Source organism: Caretta caretta, chromosome 23, assembly GCF_965140235.1.
Source record: "Caretta caretta isolate rCarCar2 chromosome 23, rCarCar1.hap1, whole genome shotgun sequence".
In the NCBI taxonomy this organism is placed as follows: Eukaryota; Metazoa; Chordata; order Testudines; family Cheloniidae; genus Caretta; species Caretta caretta.
The window spans coordinates 12,950,144-12,970,372 of NC_134228.1; the positions used below are offsets into that span (position 1 = coordinate 12,950,144).

A 20,229-nucleotide genomic window follows, 5' to 3' on the forward strand; every position below is an offset into this window, starting at 1 on the left:
ACAGATTGTCATTTTCTTCCCATTTTAGCGTGTCAGATCTTTAAACCATTCTGAAATGTGTACGTGGTGGGCGGGAGATTCATCGGTACGTTCAGATGTGTGCGCACGCACTTCAGAGCTTGCATGCCTGCCTATTTGTTTATTGGGTGTGTCATAAATATAAAGGGAAGGGTAAAAACCTTTAAATCCCTCCTGGCCAGAGGAAAAACCCTTTCACCTGTAAAGGGTTAAGAAGCTAGGATAACCTCACTGGCACCTGGCCCAAATGACCAATGAGGAGACAAGATACTTTCAAAGCTGGAGTGGGGGGGGGGGAAACAAAGGTTCTCTCTGTCTGTGTGATGCTTTTACCAGGACCAGAGCAGGAATGCAGGTCAGAACTCCTGTAAAGAGTTCGTAAGTAATCTAGTTAGATATGTGTTAGATTCTGTTTTGTTTAAATGGCTGATAAAATAAGTTGTGCTGAATGGAATGTATATTCCTGTTTTTGTGTCTTTTTGTAACGTAAGGTTTTGCCTAGAGGGATTCTCTATGTTTTGAATCTGATTACCCTGTAAGGTATTTACCATCCTGATTTTACAGAGGTGATTCTTTTACTTTTTCTTTAATTAAAATTCTTCTTTTAAGATCCTGATTGCTTTTTCATTGTTCTTAAGATCCAAGGGTTTGGGTCTCTGTTCACCTATGCAAATTGGTGAGGACTTTTATCAAGCCTTCCACAGGAAAGGGGGTGTAGGGCTTGGGGGGATTTTGTGGGGAAAGACGTTTCCAAGCAGGCTCTTTCCCTGTTATTTTTGTTAGACGCTTGGTGGTGGCAGCAAAAAGGTCCAGGGACAAAAGGTAAAATAGTTTGTACCTTGGGGAAGTTTTAACCTAAGCTGGTAAGAATAAGCTTAGGGGGTTTTTCATGCAGGTCCCCACATCTGTACCCGAGAGTTCAGAGTGGGGAAGGATCCTTGACAATGTGTATCTTCTAGACTAATCCATAGCCTTACTTTACCTGGCAGCTCTGCATATCCACACAGACCAACGTATTACCAGAATACTGATCTCTCATGCAATGGATTGTATTTTCCTAAGAAAACAAGTTACTCTTCATATATTTGAATGATACAAAAGTAGGATGAAAATAGGAATAAACCGAATTTATGAAAAACCCAGGATTTTTTGGGGTACAAATCAGTTTAAACTGAAAATGAAGGGGCTTAGGTGCGCTATACCTACCACCAGGGCACCTCCTTGCAGCCAGGTCTGGGAATGTGCTCATAGCCTGTCCGACACCCACTCCTTCAGTCTCTCGCTCCGGGGTCTTGTGCTCGCTCTCTGGAGTTCAGCTGCTCCCCCTGCATTGCTTGGGGTGCCCCCTGTCGCAGTGCCTTCATGGGTCACAACTGAGAATACCAAATTCAGGACAAGCTGCTGTGAAAAAGAGCAGACGTACCCCAAATCTGGTGGTTATTCTTCCTTGAGATATACCAGACCAGCAACAAAAGTAAACTTCTGTCTCACCACACTGGCTATCAAGAAGTCAGAAATGCAGCCTCCTTAGGTATTCCAGTCCTCGATTCAACACCAAACACAAGACTTAATGATGTGTGGTTATTTAAAACCAATTTCATCAAACAAAAGGGTTCTTCTGATCCCAAAGGACCAGCCAGACACTGAGGTCAATATATAACTCAGATCCTACCCAATAATCATGCTGTTGCCAATCCTTTAGTATCTAATACCTAAAGGTTTATTTATAGAAAGAAAGAAAGAAAGAAAGAAAGAAAGAAAGAAAGAAAGAAAGAAAGAAAGAAAGAAAGAAAGGTGAGATTTAAAACTGGCTAAAGGAATCAGTTATACACAATAATTGCAAAGTTCTTGGATCCATCTGTACCAAATGACTGGAGGACAGCTAATGTGAGGCCAATTTTTGAAAAGGGCTCAAGAGGTGATCTCGGCAATTACAGGCCGGTAAGCCTCACTTCAGTACCAGGCAAACTGGTTAAAACTATAGTAAAGAACAAAATTGTCAGACACACGGATTAATTTAATTTGTTGGGGAATAGTCAACATGGTTTCTTTAAAGAGAAATCATGCCTCACCAATCTACTAGAATTCTTTGAGGGGGTCAACAAGTATGTGGACAAGGGGGATCTGGGGATATAGTGTACTTAAATTTTCAGAAAGCCTTCGACAAGGTCCCTCACCAAACGCTCTTAAGCAAAGTAAGGTGTTATGGGATAAGAGGGAAGGTTCTCTCATGGATCGATAACAGGTTAAAAGATAGGAAACAAAGAGTAGGAATAAATGGTCAGTTTTCAGAACGGAGAGAGGTAAATAATGGTGTCCCCCAGGGGTCTGTACTGGGACCAGTCCTATTCAACATATTAATAAATGATCTGGAAAAAGGGGTAAACAGTGAGGTGGCAAAATATGTGGATGATACAAAACTACTCAAGATAGTTATGTCCCAGGCAGGCTGCGAAGAGCTACAAAGGGATCGCACAAAACTGGGTGACTGGGCAACAAAATGGCAGATGAAATTCAATGTTGATCAATGCAAAGTAATGCGTGTTGGAAAACATAATCCCAACTATACATATCAAATGATGGGGTCTAAATTAGCTGTTACCACTCAAGAAAGATATCGTGGAGTCATTGTGGAGAGTTCTCTGAAAACTTCCACTCAATGTGCAGTGACAGTCAAAAAAGTGAACAGAATGTTGGGAATCATTAAGAAAGGGATAGATAATAAGACAGAAGACATCCTATTGCCTCTATATAAATCCATGGTACGGCCACATCTTGAATACTGCATGCAGATGTGGTCACCCCATCTTGAAAAGGGTATACTGGAATTGGAAAAGGTTCAGAAAAGGGCAACAAAAATGATTAAGGGTATGGAATGGCTGCCATATGAGGAGAGATTAATAAGATTGAGACTTTTTAGCTCAGAAAAGAGATGACTAAGAGGGGATATGATAGAGGTCTATAAAATCATGACTGGTGTGGAGAAAGTAAAGAAGGAAGTGTTATTTACTCCTTCTCATAACACAAGAACTAGGGGTCACCAAATGAAATTAATAGCAGATTTAAAACAAATAAAAGGAAGTATTTCTTCACACAATGCACAGTAAACCTGTGGAACTCCTTGCCAGAGGATGTTGTGAAGGCCAAGACTATAACAGGGTTCAAAAAAGAACTAGATAAATTCATGGAGGATAGGTCTGTGATATTGCAGTCCATAATGTTTTATGGAAATATGCTTATGAGTGTGAATATGATGTAATTGGAATATGCTTTATGGAAAAGATCTCTTGTAAGGTATCATGACAAAAATTATAACCTACTGAATATATTCCTCCTATTTGTATGTATGTATCATTCTGGTATCGGAAGCTAGCAATATAAAGTATAACTCTGAGGTTCTATTGTAATTATGCAAAGTGTGAGCTATTGATGGTGGTTTAGAATCTAGATGGCTCCCATTGACTAGGACAATTGGCTGTGAAACGCTTTGTTTACTTGCAAGCCTTCCTGTGTTCCGTGTGAGCCAGCCCAGGAAGAGTGGAGGCTTGGGGGATACTGGAATCCATCTTAAACCTTGTGCTTTTTCATTTAGAAGGCGGGGTGGGGACCCAGAGAGACAAAAGATTCCCTCCTTTTGCCTAAGCTATAAAAGGGAGTGGAACAGAACAAAAGGGGCAATCAGGCATGAGAACACCCCTGCTTTCCACCTGAAATGACTGGAACTAACAAGAACTGTACCAGGGGAAAGGGCCCAGACTAGGAAGGAGTCTAGTTTGTGAAAGAAGCTTATTGGAACATCTCTGAGGGTGAGATTTTACCTGTAAACAGAAAAGGAGTACTTTACTCCTTTTCTTTTTGCGAATACAGACTAACACGGCTGTTACTCTGAAACCTACCTGTAAACAGTTTCTTAATGTATTAGGCTTAGACTTGTGTGTTTTTGCTTTATGTCTTACTTTGTTCGGTCTGTTATTACTTGAAACCACTTAAATCCTACTTTTTTATTCTTAATAAAATCACGTTTGTTTATTCATGAACCCAGAGCAAGTGATTAGTACCTGGGGGAGCAAACAGCTGTGCATATCTCTCTATCAGTGTTATAAAGGGTAGAGAACTTATGAGTTTACCCTGTATAAGCTTTATACAGAGTAAAACAGATTTATTTGGGGTTTGGATCCCATTGGGGACTGGGTGTTTGGGTGCTGGAAGCAGTTTAAACTGCTAAGCTGTTTTCAGTTAAGTCTGCAGCTTTGGGGGAGTGGACCAGACCTGGGTCTGTGTTTGCAGCAGATATAGCATGTCTGGCTCAACAAGGCAGGGTTCTCGAGTCCCAAGCTGGAAGGGAAAATGGGCTCAGAGGTAATTCCAGCATGTCAGGTGACAGTCCCAAGGGGGTCTCTGTGACTGAACCTGTCACAAGGTCCATCAATGGCTATTAGCCAAGATGGACAGGGATGGTGTCCCTAGTCTCTGTTTGCCAGAAGCTGGGAATGGGCGACAGGGGATGGATCGCTTGATGATTACTTATTCTGTTCATTCCCTCTGGGGCACCTGGCTTTGGCTACTGTCAGAAGAGAGGATACTGGGCTAGATGGACCTTTGGTCTGACCCAGTACGGCTGTTCTCATGTTCTTATCAGGCTTGTAGCAGTGATGGAATAAAATGATGGCTTGTTGAGTCTCTGGTTGCTTCCAAATCACCGGAAGATCCTCAGTTCCTTGGTTCAAATGCTCCCATTGCTATAAGTTCATAGTCCAGAGGTGTGAGCAGGAAAGAGGCAAAATGGAGGTGTTTCCAGGGCCATTTATAGCTTCTGCCAAGTGAAGGGAAACCCATCGTTCTCCTGTGGAAATTACAGGGAACAAGATGGTGTTTGGAGTCACATGTCTGTGCATGCTGCCCTTAGTCATTGTAGAGGCCATCCCAGGAAAGGCCATTCAGTGTAGACAGGCAGCTCCCCTGGTCTATTGTGAGTTAAGTGTTCTCTGATGGGCGACTCAACTTGAATAGTTCCTTCACAATCTGCTGGCTAATCACCTTGTTGTTACCACAGGAGCAAACGTGTGAAATACAGGTACGTGGTTAATATTCATAACTGCAGATACAAAAATGATACATGCAACCACAGTCAGCCAATCACAACCTCTCCATAGACACCTCACTGGACATACTTTGTACAAGATTTGTTGCAATTATATAACGGTAGCAACAACGATCGACATGGTCATATTTTAATCTGATAACATCACAACCCCTCTTTGGGGTCTGCGGTCGCTCTGCTCCGCCTCGTCCAGGGTAGCAAAGTCCCACTGGATGACAGCCCCAGGCAGGCTCCTGCTTCGCTGCCCATTCGTTCTGTGCCACGGCCCCCGTGGCTGGTAGGGGAAGCCCGGCCCGCCTGCTACTCCAGGGTCCAGCCCAGGGACCTATAACCAGCAGCCAACCTTTGTTCTGTCCCAAACCTCGGCTGCTTCCTCCCCATCAGGGTCCTTCTCTGCCCCTCTTGGGGCCCCTTCCCTCGGGGTGGGCACCCAGGGGGTCTGTTCTCCTCGCTTTCTTCCCTCTCCTCTCTAGGCCCAGAGACCTGGAGACCTTCACCCAGCAGCCCCCATGTAGCTCCTGCTTTCACAGCAGCTCAGCCTGCCCCTCGCCCAGCCCGGCATCAGCATCAATTCAGAGCTGATCAGCCCTGACTCTCCCCCAGGTGCCGCCTGCCACGGGGTTCATGGGCCCTTTCTCTGGCCACGGGTCCTTAAAGAGATGGGGGGAGAGAAATTGGCTTCACCCTCGTGGCTGCCACCCCCCATCTACTGAGTGATTTAGCCACCGGCGCTTCAGGGCCCCCCCACGGCAGAGCTTCGGGGGGAGCCGGTTGGGGGGAGCTGGGAGTTTGAGGGAAGATGGTTGGGGGTGTCTGGAGGGGGGTTGTGGGGAGAGGGGCCGGGGGACGACGACAGGAGTTTGAGGGCAGAAAGCCTCCCTTCCCCGAAGCTCAGAGCTGGGGGGCAGGATTGTTGAGGAGTCTGAGGGGGGAGCCAGCACCCCCCAAGTGTTGGCTGGGCTGCCATTTCTACCCCCAGCAGCCTCCTCTCTCACTGCCCCCACCTCACCCCCCCTCAGCTCCAGCCCCCTCAGGGTCTCCCATTTTCTTTTCTGTCCCCTCAGTGTCCCCTGCACATCCCCTCTGCCCCACATTCCCTGCCCCATAATGGGCCCAACCCCACATTCACCCCCCCTCCTCCCCCTTCCCCTCTAGACAGTTTTGGGGGGCAGGATTGTTCCCTACCCCAAGCTGAGGTGTCGGCCATCTTAGTTAGGGGCCAGCATGGCAGCCCTGCGAGGGCTGTGGGATGGCCATGTTAACTGAGGGCAGCCAGGGTCTTCCTTCCCTTGGGGAGCAAAGGGAGATAGCAGCCATGGCTAGTGGGGGGCTGTGAGGGGGGACAGGCTGGGGGCAGGGGAGTCAGGCTGGGGGGGGAAGGGGAATGACCCTGCTTCACAATGTATCTGCTGCTTATCTCCCTCCTGCTCCTGGGGCGAAAGCTCCTGGGAGGCTCGTGAGCAGGGGGGTCGGGGTCCTGGCACGAGGGGGCTGATTGAAGGAGGCTCATTGGGACCCTTCGGCCGGGCAGCTGACGCACCTTTAATGCAGCCCTGGCCCGGCCCCAGGGCTGTGTGCGAGCCCCGGAAGGGCGACACCGCAGTGGTTACACCAGTAGTCCTGGCCCAGCTCCACCCCCCGGCTCTAACCACTAGTCCCCACTCTCCTGTCTGGCTGGTCCTTTGTTGCAATTGAAAGTTTGGCTGTGGGCATCTCCCAACCTCACGCCATATTTCAGTAGCACACACAGCAATGCTTCATCACTTCCCCTACAAGGGTCGCACGTACAATCCAATAGGACATTAATGTTCAGGACAGCAAGACTTTTAAAATGATCCCTCACAAGGCAGACTTTCAGTAGCCGTGTTCGTCTGCATCAGCAGAAAGAACGAGGAGTCCTCGTGGCACCTTACAGACTAATAAATCCTCATTCTTTAAGGCAGACTTTGTATCTAACCTATGATAATTCTATCGTAGTGGTGAATAGGGGGGGCTCCACAGTGCTACTTTGGGGTACAGATTGCCACACTGCGGTATCATCACAGTGCGGCCAGGGCCTGGGAAAGAGACCTTGGAAGTTTGAGAAAAAAAATGTGAACTTTCTTTCCTGTGCAGAGACAGCTGTTTGTGGTGTCCCCATGCCCACAGGGTGGAGTGACTTGTTTCCTTTAAGTTTCCACATATTTTCCTTATTTTTTTTAATGAGTTTCTGTTTAATAAATGGTGTGTGCTGTTAAGGAAAAGTTAGCATATGTGCATATGTGACTTCATTTTGGTTTGGGGCCCACCATTGTCTAAAAACAAACACATCATGCACCAGGAGGAGTGTTCCTTAGATACTGCATTCCTGTGAAAACCCCCCCCCCCTTGTTTCCAGCCTGTCTCGACTCCCAGTTTCTGTTCTTTGTCTGTTCCTAACTCCCTGCCTCCTGACCTTGATGCGAGCGTCCCATCCTGATAAGAAAGGCTACTGGTGCATTGCTTTAGGACCATGTTGTGTAGTTGAAGTAATGGTTTAGCACGGGGGATGCACTTAGCAGGGATAGGTGGTAGATAAGGGAAGGGTTTGTCTATCGGCTAAGGTTTCCGATGCACAAGGGCAAAATGCTTTGCTAAAAGGTATATAATCTCTGTATAACCTGCATTCGGGGTCCCCTCCTGATTAGCAGGGGGGCACCATGCTCGAGCGTAATAAACTTAGTATCTTTGGGAACTCTGCAGTTGTGGACTTTGTTCGTGTGCCTCAGCCTAGACTCGAACTGTGCGTGACCTATCAGGTATAATTCGCAGCAGTTTGTGTGCGTGACCAATTACGTATAATTCGTAACAGTGCTCTGAACTCTATGTAATGATCAGTGGGTCAGGGAAGCAACCGGTGCAAAGAGAGTGCCTGTGAGACCCTCTGCAAGGAGCAGCAGGGCTCTGGGACTTTGCGGGGGACAGGTTGAAGGCGGGGGAGTGAAGGGATTAGAGGGGAGACGGGCTGAAATCAGGGAGGAAGTGGGGACAGAAATTTGAGGGGAGACAGAAAGGGGTGGTTGGGTGGGATTCGGAAGGGAGATGGGAGAGGAGAATGAAGGTTGGAGCGGGGACAGGGAGAGGGGGAGATGGGTTGAGTTTGGTGCGGGGTGGGGGAGTTTCAGGCGAGACAGAACCGGGGCAGAGAGGACGGGAATTTGAGGGGAGATGGGATGGGGCTGGGGGAGTGTAGTTTTGAGGGGAGATGGACTAAAGTCCGGGCAGGAGAGATGGAGATTGGAGGTGGGATGGGGGGAAGGGGTTCTCCTCTCACAGAGTTGGGGTCGGCGGATGGGAGCAGTTTTGTTTTCCTGCCAAAACTGAGCTGGGACACCACTGGCCGGGAACAGGGGGAGCAAGGGTCAGGTGATGCCCACCAGCCCCATGGCCATTGGGCAGATTCACCCTGAAATGCTCAGGAGGGAAGAACCCAGGCACCCCTAATCACGGGGGCAGCTTTCATTTCCCCCCATTCCCTGTCACAGCCCTGCCCCCCAGGTCCTGCCCCTCAGCCCCCTGGCCGCCAATGTTCCCCCACGTTATCCCACCTCCCATATTCCCCTGCTCCCCCCCACTGCTCCTCCTAGCCCAAGTAGGCGTCATTTCCCAGAGGGCAGCCTGGCACCAAGCCCACTGGGAACACTGGGAGATGGTGGCCATCTTAACTGAGGGCGGTGGATGGGCATTTTAGGGCAAATGGGGCAGGAGACGGGGGTGTGAGGAGGGATGGGCTGTGGAGGGGGCAGGGTGTGAGGGGGGCAGGCTCGGGGAGATTTCAAGGGGAATAGACCAGGGGGTAAGATGGGAGATGTGGGGGCAGGCAGAGGTAGGGGGTGTTAGCTGTGGGAGACAGGGGGGAATGATTCTGTTATGCAGCAAATATGCTGCTCATCCCCCTCCTGCTCCGTGGGGCTGAGAGCAGCTATGGGGGGAGGCTCCCATGCGGTTGTGGGGCGGCTGGCGAGCAGTCGGGTGGGGGATTTAAGAAGCCCATTGGGACAATCCGGCCACCCTGAACCATCTTCTAATGCTGCCCCCGAGGCACAGTGCCCCCGGCATTAGAAAGTCCCTGGGTCTCGCCCGGCTGGTGATCCGTTGGGGGCCCGGGTTGGAATTTCATGGAGCAGATCATGGAGCAGGTCCTCAAAGAATCAATCCTGAAGCACTTGCATGAGAGGAAAGTGATCAGGAACAGCCAGCATGGATTCACCAAGGGAAGGTCATGCCTGACTAATCTAATCGCCTTTTATGATGAGATTACTGGTTCTGTGGATGAAGGGAAAGCAGTGGATGTATTGTTTCTTGACTTTAGCAAAGCTTTTGACACGGTCTCCCACAGTATTCTTGTCAGCAAGTTAAGGAAGTATGGGCTGGATGAATGCACTATAAGGTGGGTAGAAAGCTGGCTAGATTGTCGGGCTCAACGGGTAGTGGTCAATGGCTCCATGTCTAGTTGGCAGCCGGTATCAAGTGGAGTGCCCCAAGGGTCGGTCCTGGGGCCGCTTTTGTTCAATATCTTCATAAATGATCTGGAGGATGGTGTGGATTGCACTCTCAGCAAATTTGCGGATGATACTAAACTGGGAGGAGTGGTAGATACGCTGGAGGGGAGGGATAGGATACAGAAGGACCTAGACAAATTGGAGGATTGGGCCAAAAGAAATCTGATGAGGTTCAATAAGGATAAGTGCAGGGTCCTGCACTTAGGACGGAAGAACCCAATGCACAGCTACAGACTAGGGACCGAATGGCTAGGCAGCAGTTCTGCGGAAAAGGACCTAGGGGTGACAGTGGATGAGAAGCTGGATATGAGTCAGCAGTGTGCCCTTGTTGCCAAGAAGGCCAATGGCATTTTGGGATGTATAAGTAGGGGCATAGCGAGCAGATCGAGGGACGTGATCGTTCCCCTCTATTCGACATTGGTGAGGCCTCATCTGGAGTACTGTGTCCAGTTTTGGGCCCCACACTTCAAGAAGGATGTGGATAAATTGGAGAGAGTCCAGCGAAGGGCAACAAAAATGATTAGGGGTCTGGAACACATGACTTATGAGGAGAGGCTGAGGGAGCTGGGATTGTTTAGCCTGCAGAAGAGAGGAATGAGGGGGGATTTGATAGCTGCTTTCAACTACCTGAAAGGGGGTTCCAAAGAGGATGGCTCTAGACTGTTCTCAATGGTAGCAGATGACAGAACGAGGAGTAATGGTCTCAAGTTGCAGTGGGGGAGGTTTAGATTGGATATTAGGAAAAACTTTTTCACTAAGAGGGTGGTGAAACACTGGAATGCGTTACCTAGGGAGGTGGTAGAATCTCCTTCCTTAGAGGTTTTTAAGGTCAGGCTTGACAAAGCCCTGGCTGGGATGATTTAACTGGGAATTGGTCCTGCTTTGAGCAGGGGGCTGGACTAGATGACCTTCTGGGGTCCCTTCCAACCCTGATATTCTATGATTCTATGATTCTCTTTCTCCGATTTTCTTTTGAACCTGATTGATTTAATTCACATGCTGAAAAGCCCCTTAGAACCAGGCGTTACAGTGTAAACCCGTCATCATTGCTCAGCTGTGGGGCAAGGGGCAGCAAACCCAGGCGTCCCGCATCGCGCCCGCTCCTCCCACGGTGCCACAGCTCGTGTCGCAGGTGGGCAGGTTGGCAGGCTGAGCGGGAAGGCTGCAGAGTCAAACCCTCCAGCACCAGGAAATGCCATAGTTAAGTTTTCCTTAACTTTGCCCCCTTTAATTGCATGATCACGTATTCATTTTACCTACATGGGTCACCAGCCAGCTTTGAACTCAGAATGCAACAAACCAGGCGGTGTGTGTGTGTGTGTGGGAAGGAGGGAGTGTTTGTGAATCTGCATGGAAATACAGTAGAACTAGGGTGACCAGATGTCCCAATTTTATAGGGACAGTCCCGATTTTGGGGGCTTTTTCTTATATACGCACCTATTACCCGCCACCCCCGTCCCGATTTTTCACACTTGCCCTCTGGTTACGCTAAGTAGAACCTGAGAGTTATGAAAACCTGGGGAATGGATGTTGTTCACAACTGAAATATTCACTCCTCTGAACAAAACGTTACTGCTGGTCTTTCAAAAGTTTACAACTGAACAGTGACTTTATACAACTGCACATGGACTTCGTACGGCTTCGAAACTTGACTGTGCCAAAGAAAAATGTTGCTTTTAACCATCTTAATTTAAATGTAACGAGCACAGAAACACTTTCCTTCCCTTGTCAAATCTTTCTTTTTAAACTTCCCCTTTATTTCTTTAGCAGTTTATGTTTAACACAGACCTGTTCTGTATTTGCTTGTTTTTTTTAAGTTATCTCTGCTGCCGTCTGATCGGTCACTTCCTTTTGCAAATGAGGTGTGTGGTTGATTGGTCAGTTCCTAACTCTGGGGCTCGACTGTAGTGGTCAGTGGAAGATTGAAGACAAGACCCTGTGGTCTCCTGGCTCCCAGCCTCATGCCCCTTCCCCAATGCTGGAGGGTGCACTGCGGGTGATCTCTCCCCCCACCCCACAGAGACATGGACAAGCTGGGAGCTGCATGATGCTTGGCCAGGCTGATGATCCCAGGGTTTCCTGGGTTTTGCAGAGACCTCTGCTTGCTTTGCCTGTGCTAGATTTCACCTGCAGATTACAGACAACATGTGACGGACATAGGAGGAGATGACACATCATCAACTTCCTGTAGCTGGAGTCACCAGCTGAGTTCCTTATTTGGGGCTCAGTGGAGCTGGGCTTTGGGGCGTTGGGGGCAGTGCTGAGGGGCACCCCGCTGCCCCCATCATGGCATTTGCTTTCACAGTCCTCTTCCTCGGTGAGTATCAGAGAGAGCCAGGGCTTGTGTCCATGGGGGAAATCTGAGACCAGGGCATGTGCCTGTGGGGCGGGGGGGTGGGGGTGGGGAAGGTCTGAGGCCAGTGTATGTGTCCATAGGGGGGATCTGAGACCACAGCGTGTGCCCATTGTGGGGGCAGCAGATCTGAAACCAGGGTGTAGGATCCAGTTGTTCTGGGATCTGGTCCCTAACGACCCATCTCCTTTACAGGCTGCTGGCTCGCTGGGCGGAGCGGGATGTCAGGAGGTGAGTTTCTGTGGGGAATGGGGGAGCTGGGGGAATTTCCACATTAAGGACGAGGGGTGGGGGGTACCAATTCCCCAAAGGGATGATCCTGTCAGATCTCTGCTCCCCTCCACACCCAGAGGTGGGGACTGAGACCTCGCCCCACTCATTACAGGGATGGGCACCACACAGGGAGAATTCACCTGCACTCAAAGCTCTGCCCCCCAGGAAATACAGAGTGAATGCATCAGCCACCCCGCAGCACCCCCGAACTGTGCCCAGGGAGCTGGCGGTAGCCCAGGGGAACGGATCAGTCAGAGCAGGGCTGTAAGAAGTGGATCCGCAGAGGGACTGGAGCAAGGCACCGTTGTGTCTCACCCTCGGCTTGCTGCACACGCGCCTGTCACTGCTTTGCTCGTGGGTCAGGCTCAGCCTGACCCGGCATTCGGAACATCCCGTTGGAAATATCCCGTCCCCAAATGGGCCCCCAGCACCGGGCGGAGCAGAGCTAAATCCCCAGCGGCTGAGAGCGGTTTGGGCTGGAGCAGAGCCGGAGTTTGGGCCCCAGGGGTGGGCAGGAAAATGTTAGAACAACCAGGGGATTTTGCAAACATGTTTTTCGGAGCCTTTGCTCAAAGGACTCAGATTTGTCCCACGAACCCCACCCGGCGCTCCTGTGTGTACAGCACATTGCCAGACAATTGGAGTAAACGTGGTTTTTAGATTTCAGAGTAACAGCCGTGTTAGCCTGTATTCGCAAAAAGAAAAGGGGTACTTGTGGCACCTTAGAGACTAACCAATTTATTCATCTGATGAAGCGAGCTGTAGCTCACGAAAGCTTAGTCTCTAAGGTGCCACAAGTCCTCCTTTTCTTTTTGTGGTTTTTAGAATATTCTAAGGAATAATCCATGTTCAGCCCAACCCCAGCAGAGCTGCCGCTGGGCTACAATGTTAGAGAAACAGGAGGGTGATTCTGATCTCAGCTCCCGGGGTCAATCCGGAGTCACTCCTGACTGCAGTGGGGGCAGGGCTGAATTGACCCTGGAGAAATGAAGGAATCTGAGACTGGAAATCTCCTTCCCCCCTGCTGTGTCTCTCCCCGCTGTGAGCCAGGGGCAGGGCCTGCACCCAGGGACGGGCCCGGGGGTAGGGGGGGGTGGGGGGGGTGGTAAGACGCTGGAGCAACAGACGGGCAGAGGATTGAATCAGACGGATGTGGTTTGTGTCACCCCCACTTACTGCCTGTTTGTTTGTGAATCCAGAGGGGTCCTACCCCAAACCCTCCATCTGCGTCAGCCCCGGTGGGGTGATCCCCATGGGGGGAAACGTCACCATCCGGTGTTGGCATCAGGGCCGAGGCATGAGGTTCCTCCTCTACAAGGATGGAGACGGGAACCATCCGACGTACACGGACCCTGCTAGTTATGTGGCTGAATTTCCCATCCCCAGCGCCAGACGGAAACACGGGGGCAGCTACACCTGTCGTTATAGCCACAGAACAGGACCAACCCGCTACTCGGAGCCCAGCGACCCTGTGCAGATCATTGTAGCCGGTGAGGGGCCCAGCCCAGCATCTCGGCTCCCAGCCCCACACCCAGCCAACCCTGCTCCCAGCCCCACGCCCAGCCAGAGGCAGGGCGCCTGGCCTTGGAGCCAGAGGTGGGGAAGTTTGAGGGGCTCTTGGCTGCTGGGGGACCTCGTACCCCAGCCCCCGAAGAAGTTCTGTCCCCTGCCCAGATGAGCGTGGCCCTGATTGTGGCCGGGCCGGAGGCAGGGAGCCGTCACCTGGGGTCACCCCAGAGCTGTGGGCTGTTGTGGGGTGTCTGCCCTGCAGCGGGGGGCCGGCGGGCGGCAGCTGGGCTAGCTCTGATGGAGCTGAAAATAGCAATGGAGCCGTGGCCAGGCAGGACTAGCCGCTCGCGTGTGCACCCGGCGCCCTGGGCGGGCTTGACTGTCACAGCCTGTCTCCTGTGCGCAGATCCCAGCTTACTCAGACCCTCCATCTCTCTGAGCCCCACTGGGGTCACCGCCGCAGGGACAGACGTCACCATCCGGTGTCGGGGGCAGCCCCGGGACGTGAGGTTCTTCCTGCACAAGGCTGGAGACCTGAACCCGCCGCGACACATGGACCCTGCTGGGGACGGGGCCGAGTTCCACATCCCCACCGTGGGCCGGCAGCACGGAGGGAGCTACGGCTGCAGCTACCGGCCCCGGTCAGAGCCCTTCGTCTCCTCGCAGCCCAGCCACCCCGTGCAGCTGGTGGTAGCAGGTGAGGGGCCCGGCTTGGCATCCACGCTCCCAGCTGGACCCTCGCCGGGGCGGGGGGACGGGCTCCGTGCTGATGGGACTCTCAGAGCCAGCCTCTGCCCTGAGCCCAGCAGAGCGGACGCCCGGCCGGGGAGTGGACATGGCATGGGTGGCGGGTATAATAGGCCAGTGGCTTCTCAGGCCGGCCGGCCCAGGGCTGTGGTTGGCCGACTGGCTGGGGGCTGGGGCTACGCGGGCATAGTACAGGGCTGGGGTTGCTCAGGGTGGCTGCGGATGCTCGGCATTGCATGGCTGGGGCTCGGGTTGGTTGGCTGGCTGGGGCTGACCAAGGACTGGGGCCAGTCCGTGGTTCCTCTGATGGTGGGGGACTGGCCTGGGGGTTCTCCGGCTATGGGAGTGGGTGGCGAGGTGGTGCCTTGTGCAGGGTGGGGGGGCTGCAGGGCTAACCTCCCGGAAAAGGGGGGTCCACCTGCTGCTCATGGGGGACAGAGTCACTGGGGGGACTAGCAGCTGATGGAAATTTGAGTCCGAGGGAGGGGGGATCCCTGCCCCCAGGGGGAGATGCGGAACAGGGGTCCTCTCCCAGAAGGATACTCCCCGTCTCGGGGGATGCACAGAGGCCTCGGGGTCCAGGGGCTGCTCAGCCATCCCCTCCCCACTCCCCCGGACACCCAGCACTCAATGGGGAGCTGTGCTGGTGAGGGGCCGGTGGCTGGGTTGCCGTGTCGGCCCCTCCCCACCCAGGGTCTGTGTCTCACGGCCTGTGTCCTTCTGCTCCCAGATCCCACTCTGCCCAAGCCCTCCGTCTCTGTCCGCCCCAGCCGGGGGTTCGCCACGCAGGAGCCGGTCGCCATGTCCTACCCCAGCGACCCTTCATTGCTGGGGGTGAGAGGTGAGGGCCCCAGCTTGGCGTCTCCTGGTCACTCTGCCCCAGGGCCCAGGCAGCGAGGGGGCAGGGGTGGAGACCCCCTTGGCCAGTTAAACGGGCTCGTTCTGCCCAAAGAGCCACCCGCAGTGGGATCCACGAAGGGCTGGGGCTAGGTGGGGAGAATGGCTGGAGTTACTAGGGGTATGTGGGGCCCAGATGCCACAGGGAGGGGCTCCCTGCTGTGGGATGGATCGAGGGGTTTGCACGGGGACACAGATACAGACAGGGTGGGGGGATGGGGATAGGGAGCTGTTGCAGCTTCCTGTCCTGGGGGGCAGGAGCGGGAGGGGGCCCTGGTGGGTCTGACTGCACCAACCCGCCTCCCCCTTTGTCACCCCCAGATTACACCGGGGGCAACATCGTCCGCCTGGCCCTGAGTGCCGGGGTCCTGCTGGCCCTGGCGCTGATCCTGGCCAAGGCTGCCCACAGCTGGAGGAGGGGCGGACGGTAGGTGAGGTGAGCCCCCCAACACTCCGCGATTCCCCCCACTACAGCCTGGCTGCCTCCGCGTTGGGGAAGGGCAGCGGGGTCACCCTCACCCCGAGCGACGTGACGCTGCATCGTCAGGATGGAGCCGGAAGGACCAGTGCAGCCGAATCCGTCTGAGCATCCGGATGGGCCCAGCTCGGCGTGGGGCTGGGGGAGGGACTGTGTCAGGGCCGCCATCTAGGGGTGGCGGAAATGGCTAATGGCAGCGGGATGGGGAGTCTGCGCCACGGGGCGCCCTGGGGAGAGCTCCGGGCCCTACAAGACGGCTGGGCCATCAAGGCAAGGACAGGGCTTCATGGGCAGCACCCCCCCTGCTCATGGTCTCCGGGACGCGCTCCGATACAGCCACGCCGGAGAGGACATGGGATTGACCCCCCTGCCTGAGCCACCCCGGGGGTCGTTCGCACGGTTGTGGCGGTGGAGCCTGCGAAGCGGCCCGGCTGCGAGCTCCCCTGTAAAACCCACGGGCAAGTTCCCCAGCTGTGCCAAGGCCGCGGGAACCAGGGGAAATTGGGGACGACGCTGGACGTTGTAACCCAGGTGAGAGAACCAGACACAGACGCTGGGTTGGTCTGACCTGAAAAGCCCCCTGGCTACAGCCCCATGACTGTCGATATCGCGCTGGGGGAAAACAGAAGCTGGAACCAGGAGATAATAGCCCCAAATTGGCGGGAGGGACTTTGGGCCAGCACAGAGAGATGTCCCCAGCCAAGAGGCCCTGCAGGCCAGACTCGGAGGGGGATCCTAACGCTGGGAAGAAGGGTCCTGCCATCTAGCACCTGAGGGCATCTGGCCACAGCCAGAATAAGTGTCTGACCTGTGTGTGATGGGGTCCCCAAGGAGCAACCCGGACTGTGGGACCCCCTCCATAGCCACTAACCTGGCCTGCCTCTCACACTGTGATGCTGATGTCAAGCTGCGAACCTCGGAGAGGCTGTGCAGTCACACAGCCATCCACAGGCAGGGACCCACCCAAATGTGTTACACGAATGATCTCCCAGCCACTCAGGTACCATCAATAGGGGGGCTCCAGCCAATTCCCGCCAGCTCCCCAGCCTTGCACCCCAGACTGGTACCATCCTACCCTGGTCAGAAGCCAGTCCAGTGTAAGTTCATTAAGTTCACCCCTCCCTCGGTGTGGAGTGGACACGCACTAGCCTTTGTAAACTGAGTGGAGATTTCTCAAGCACTTCAAGCAAAACACACTGTCTTAGGTCAGATATAAAAGAGATTTATTAACTCCAGAAGGAGAGATTTTAAGAGGTTATAAGGAGCAGGTGCAGAGATCAGAGTTGGCTACTTAAGAAACAAAAATATATTCGCAGTCTAATTTCTACAAATGAAACAGGATTTGAATCAGGCAGTGTCTCCCCCTGACAGATGATACAAGCAGGTTACAGATCCTCAATACACAGACTGGACTCCATCCCAGCCTGGGACCACCCTTCTCCAGTTCAAAGCCTTTGTCCTTCAGACCTTCCTCCAGGTGTTGAGTTGTGAGGAAGAGAAGCCCTTATGTCCCTTCCCCTCGCTTATATTTTTTTCCAGTTTGCTGGAAAGATCTTTGCTGTGACCCGGGGATCAGGCAGTCCCCATTGCTCAAGCAATCTCCATTGTACTCAGTCTCTGGGATAGTGGATTCTTTCCTTGAGGGGTGTTGATGAGCTATTAACAGTGTCTGGCTGGTCCTCTGTTGCAGTTGAAAGTTTGGCTGTGGGCATCTCCCAACTTCAGGCCATAGTTGAGTAGCACACACAGCAATGCTTCATCACTTCCCCTACAAGGATCGCACATACAATGCACCAGGACAGGAATGTTCAAGAGGCTTTTAAATGTTTAACAACATTAATGTTAATGTTCAACTTTGTTAACGTTCAACACTTTTAAAATGATGCCTCACAAGGCAGACTTTGTACCCAAGTTTCAGAGTAACAGCCGTGTTAGTCTGTATTCGCAAAAAGAAAAGGAGGACTTGTGGCACCTTAGAGACTAACCAATTTATTTGAGCATAAGCTTTCGTGAGCTGCAGCTCACTTCATAGGATGCTTATGCTCAAATAAATTGGTTAGTCTCTAAGGTGCCACAAGTCCTCCTTTTCTTTTTGTACCCAAGCTATCATAATTCTATCGTAGTGGTGAATACGGGGGCTCCATGGTGTTACTTTGAGGTACAGATTGTCACCCTGTGGTATCACTGTGGCACGGCCAGGGCCTGGGCAGGATGCCTGGAAAGTGTGAGGAACAGACTGTGAACTTCCTTTCCCATGCAGAGACACTGTTTGTGGTGTCCCCGTGCCCACAGGGCGGGGGACTTCTTTCCTTAAACCTTCCCCATCTTTTCCTTATTTTCTTATGAGTTGTGTTTAATGAATTGTATGTGCTCTGAACTCTGTGTGATGATCAGTGGGTCAGGGAAGCATCCGGAGCAGAGAGAGTACCCCGGAGTGGGGACACCCTCACCCTTGTCCTAAGTGACCATGACAAGACTGGGGGTTGAGCCCGCAGGAATGCGGGGCCCAGCCTTGCCAGGGTTATGAGGACTCTGCCACACAGGAGGGAGGAAAGGGGTAAAGGGCGTGGGAGCGAAGACTCAGATCCTTTCGCCAGTCAATCCCACCGGGGCGTGTATAAGCCAGCAAAGTTCCCCACAATAGCGGGACAATTCCCCCGCTTACTCTAGGAGCGGGGTCAGCGGCCGCCCTGCCCGTCCGTCCGGAGAGTGAAATGAACCGGTTCCTCCCCACGAAGCCCGGCTTTTCTGGAAACAAGCGGCTCTGCTCCGGTGACTCCCGAAGGACCGGGACTTGGAGCCGGTCTGACTCTGGCTGTTGGCCGCCATTGCTCAGCCCCCGTTTCAGTAGACAGGCTGGGTTTGTTTCCTTGTCTGGGGGTTTAACCCAAAAGCTTTGCCTTTGAATGGCTGCTGCTGGGGGTTTGCCCAGGAGCCGAGTAAAACCAGGGGTTTGGTTTGAAACGAGCCCCCCGGCCCCCGGCCTGTGTTAAGCTGGCGAGGGAGGGAGTTTCCAACCCCCCTGAGCCCTCTGGGCCTGTGAGACCCTCTGCAAAGAGCAGCAGGGCTCCGGGAATTTGGGGTACAGGCCGAGGGGTGGGGGGGGAGGGATTAGAGGGGAGACAGGTTGAGATCAGGGAGGAAGTGGGGACAGGAATTTGAGGGGAGACTGAAACAGGGTGGCTGGGTGGGTGTTGGACGGGAGACAGGCTGAGGTGGGGAGGTCACGGGGGGCACAACATGGGGTTTGAGGGGAGATGGGAGAGGGGAACGAGGGTTGGAGGCACGATGGGGAGATGGACCGAGACTAGTGAGGGCTGGGGGGGGTTGAGAGGAGACAGGACTGGGGCTGAGAGGATGGGGATTTGAGGGGAGATGGGATGGGGTTGGCAGAGCTTTGAGGGGAGATGGACCAAAGCCGGGGAGAAGGTTGGAGGGGGGATGGGATAAGGACGGGGGGAGAGGGGCTCCCCTCTCATAGATTCCGGGTCGGCAGATGAGTGGGGGGTTGTTTTCCTGCCAAAACTCCGGCTGAGCTGGGACTAGCCGCGTGCGGGAGGTGGGAGGTGGAGCGAGAAGCAGGGGACGCCCGCCACCCACCATAGCCATGGGGCAGATTCACCCTGAAACACTCATGAGGGGGAACCCAGGCGCCCCTAATCACGGGGGGGCAGCTTCTGTTCCCCCCCCCCTTCCCGGTCACTGCCCTGCCCCACAGCTCCTGCCCCCTCAGCCCCCTGGCTGCCAATGTTCCCCCACGTTCTCCCACCCCCTGCATTCCCCTGCCCCCCACTGCCCCTCCCAGCCCAGGTTGGCGCCATTTCCCAGAGGGCAGCCTGGCGCCAAGCCCACTGGGGACACTGGGATGTGGCGGCCATCTTAACTGAGGGCGGGGGATGGGCATTTGAGGGGAAACGGGGCAGGGGATGGGCGTGTGAGACGGCACGGGCCATGGTGGGGGCAGGGTGTGCGGGGGGCGGGCTCGGGGGGCTACAAAGGGGGATAGGCCAGGGGGCAGGATGGGAGATGGGGGGTAGGCAGAGGTGGGGCGTGTTAGTTGTGGGTGACAGGCCATGGCGGAGGGGAGTGTCAGAGCAAAGGGCTGGTGACGGCGAGACCATCACACCTGGGTCCTGGCTCCCAGCCCCCTGCTCTAACCACTAGACCCCACTCCCCTCCGGAGCCAGGAATGGAGCCCCCTGACCCCCAGCTTCCTGCTGCCCTCCAGCCAATGGCGTATAAACAAAGCCTGTGTCACGTCCCTCTCTAGGGGCCTGGCCACATAACCACTGACAGCGTCTCCTCCAGCTCGGGGACCGGGTCTCTGCAGGGG

General features: G+C 53.6%; 1 protein-coding gene across 1 annotated transcript in view; it reads left to right on the top strand.

Moving 5' to 3' along the window:
• Positions 1-18,273, top strand: part of LOC125628454 (uncharacterized) — a 31,178-nt gene extending 12,905 nt beyond the window's left edge. Inside the window, exons 14-19 of the mRNA XM_075122314.1 lie at positions 11,849-11,956; positions 12,188-12,223; positions 13,465-13,755; positions 14,181-14,471; positions 15,252-15,362; positions 15,740-18,273. Coding sequence (XP_074978415.1) covers positions 11,849-11,956; positions 12,188-12,223; positions 13,465-13,755; positions 14,181-14,471; positions 15,252-15,362; positions 15,740-15,849 — 947 coding nt within the window. The 3' untranslated portion in view covers positions 15,850-18,273. The remainder of the gene's footprint in view (positions 1-11,848; positions 11,957-12,187; positions 12,224-13,464; positions 13,756-14,180; positions 14,472-15,251; positions 15,363-15,739) is intronic.
• Positions 18,274-20,229: the final 1,956 nt, after the last annotated feature.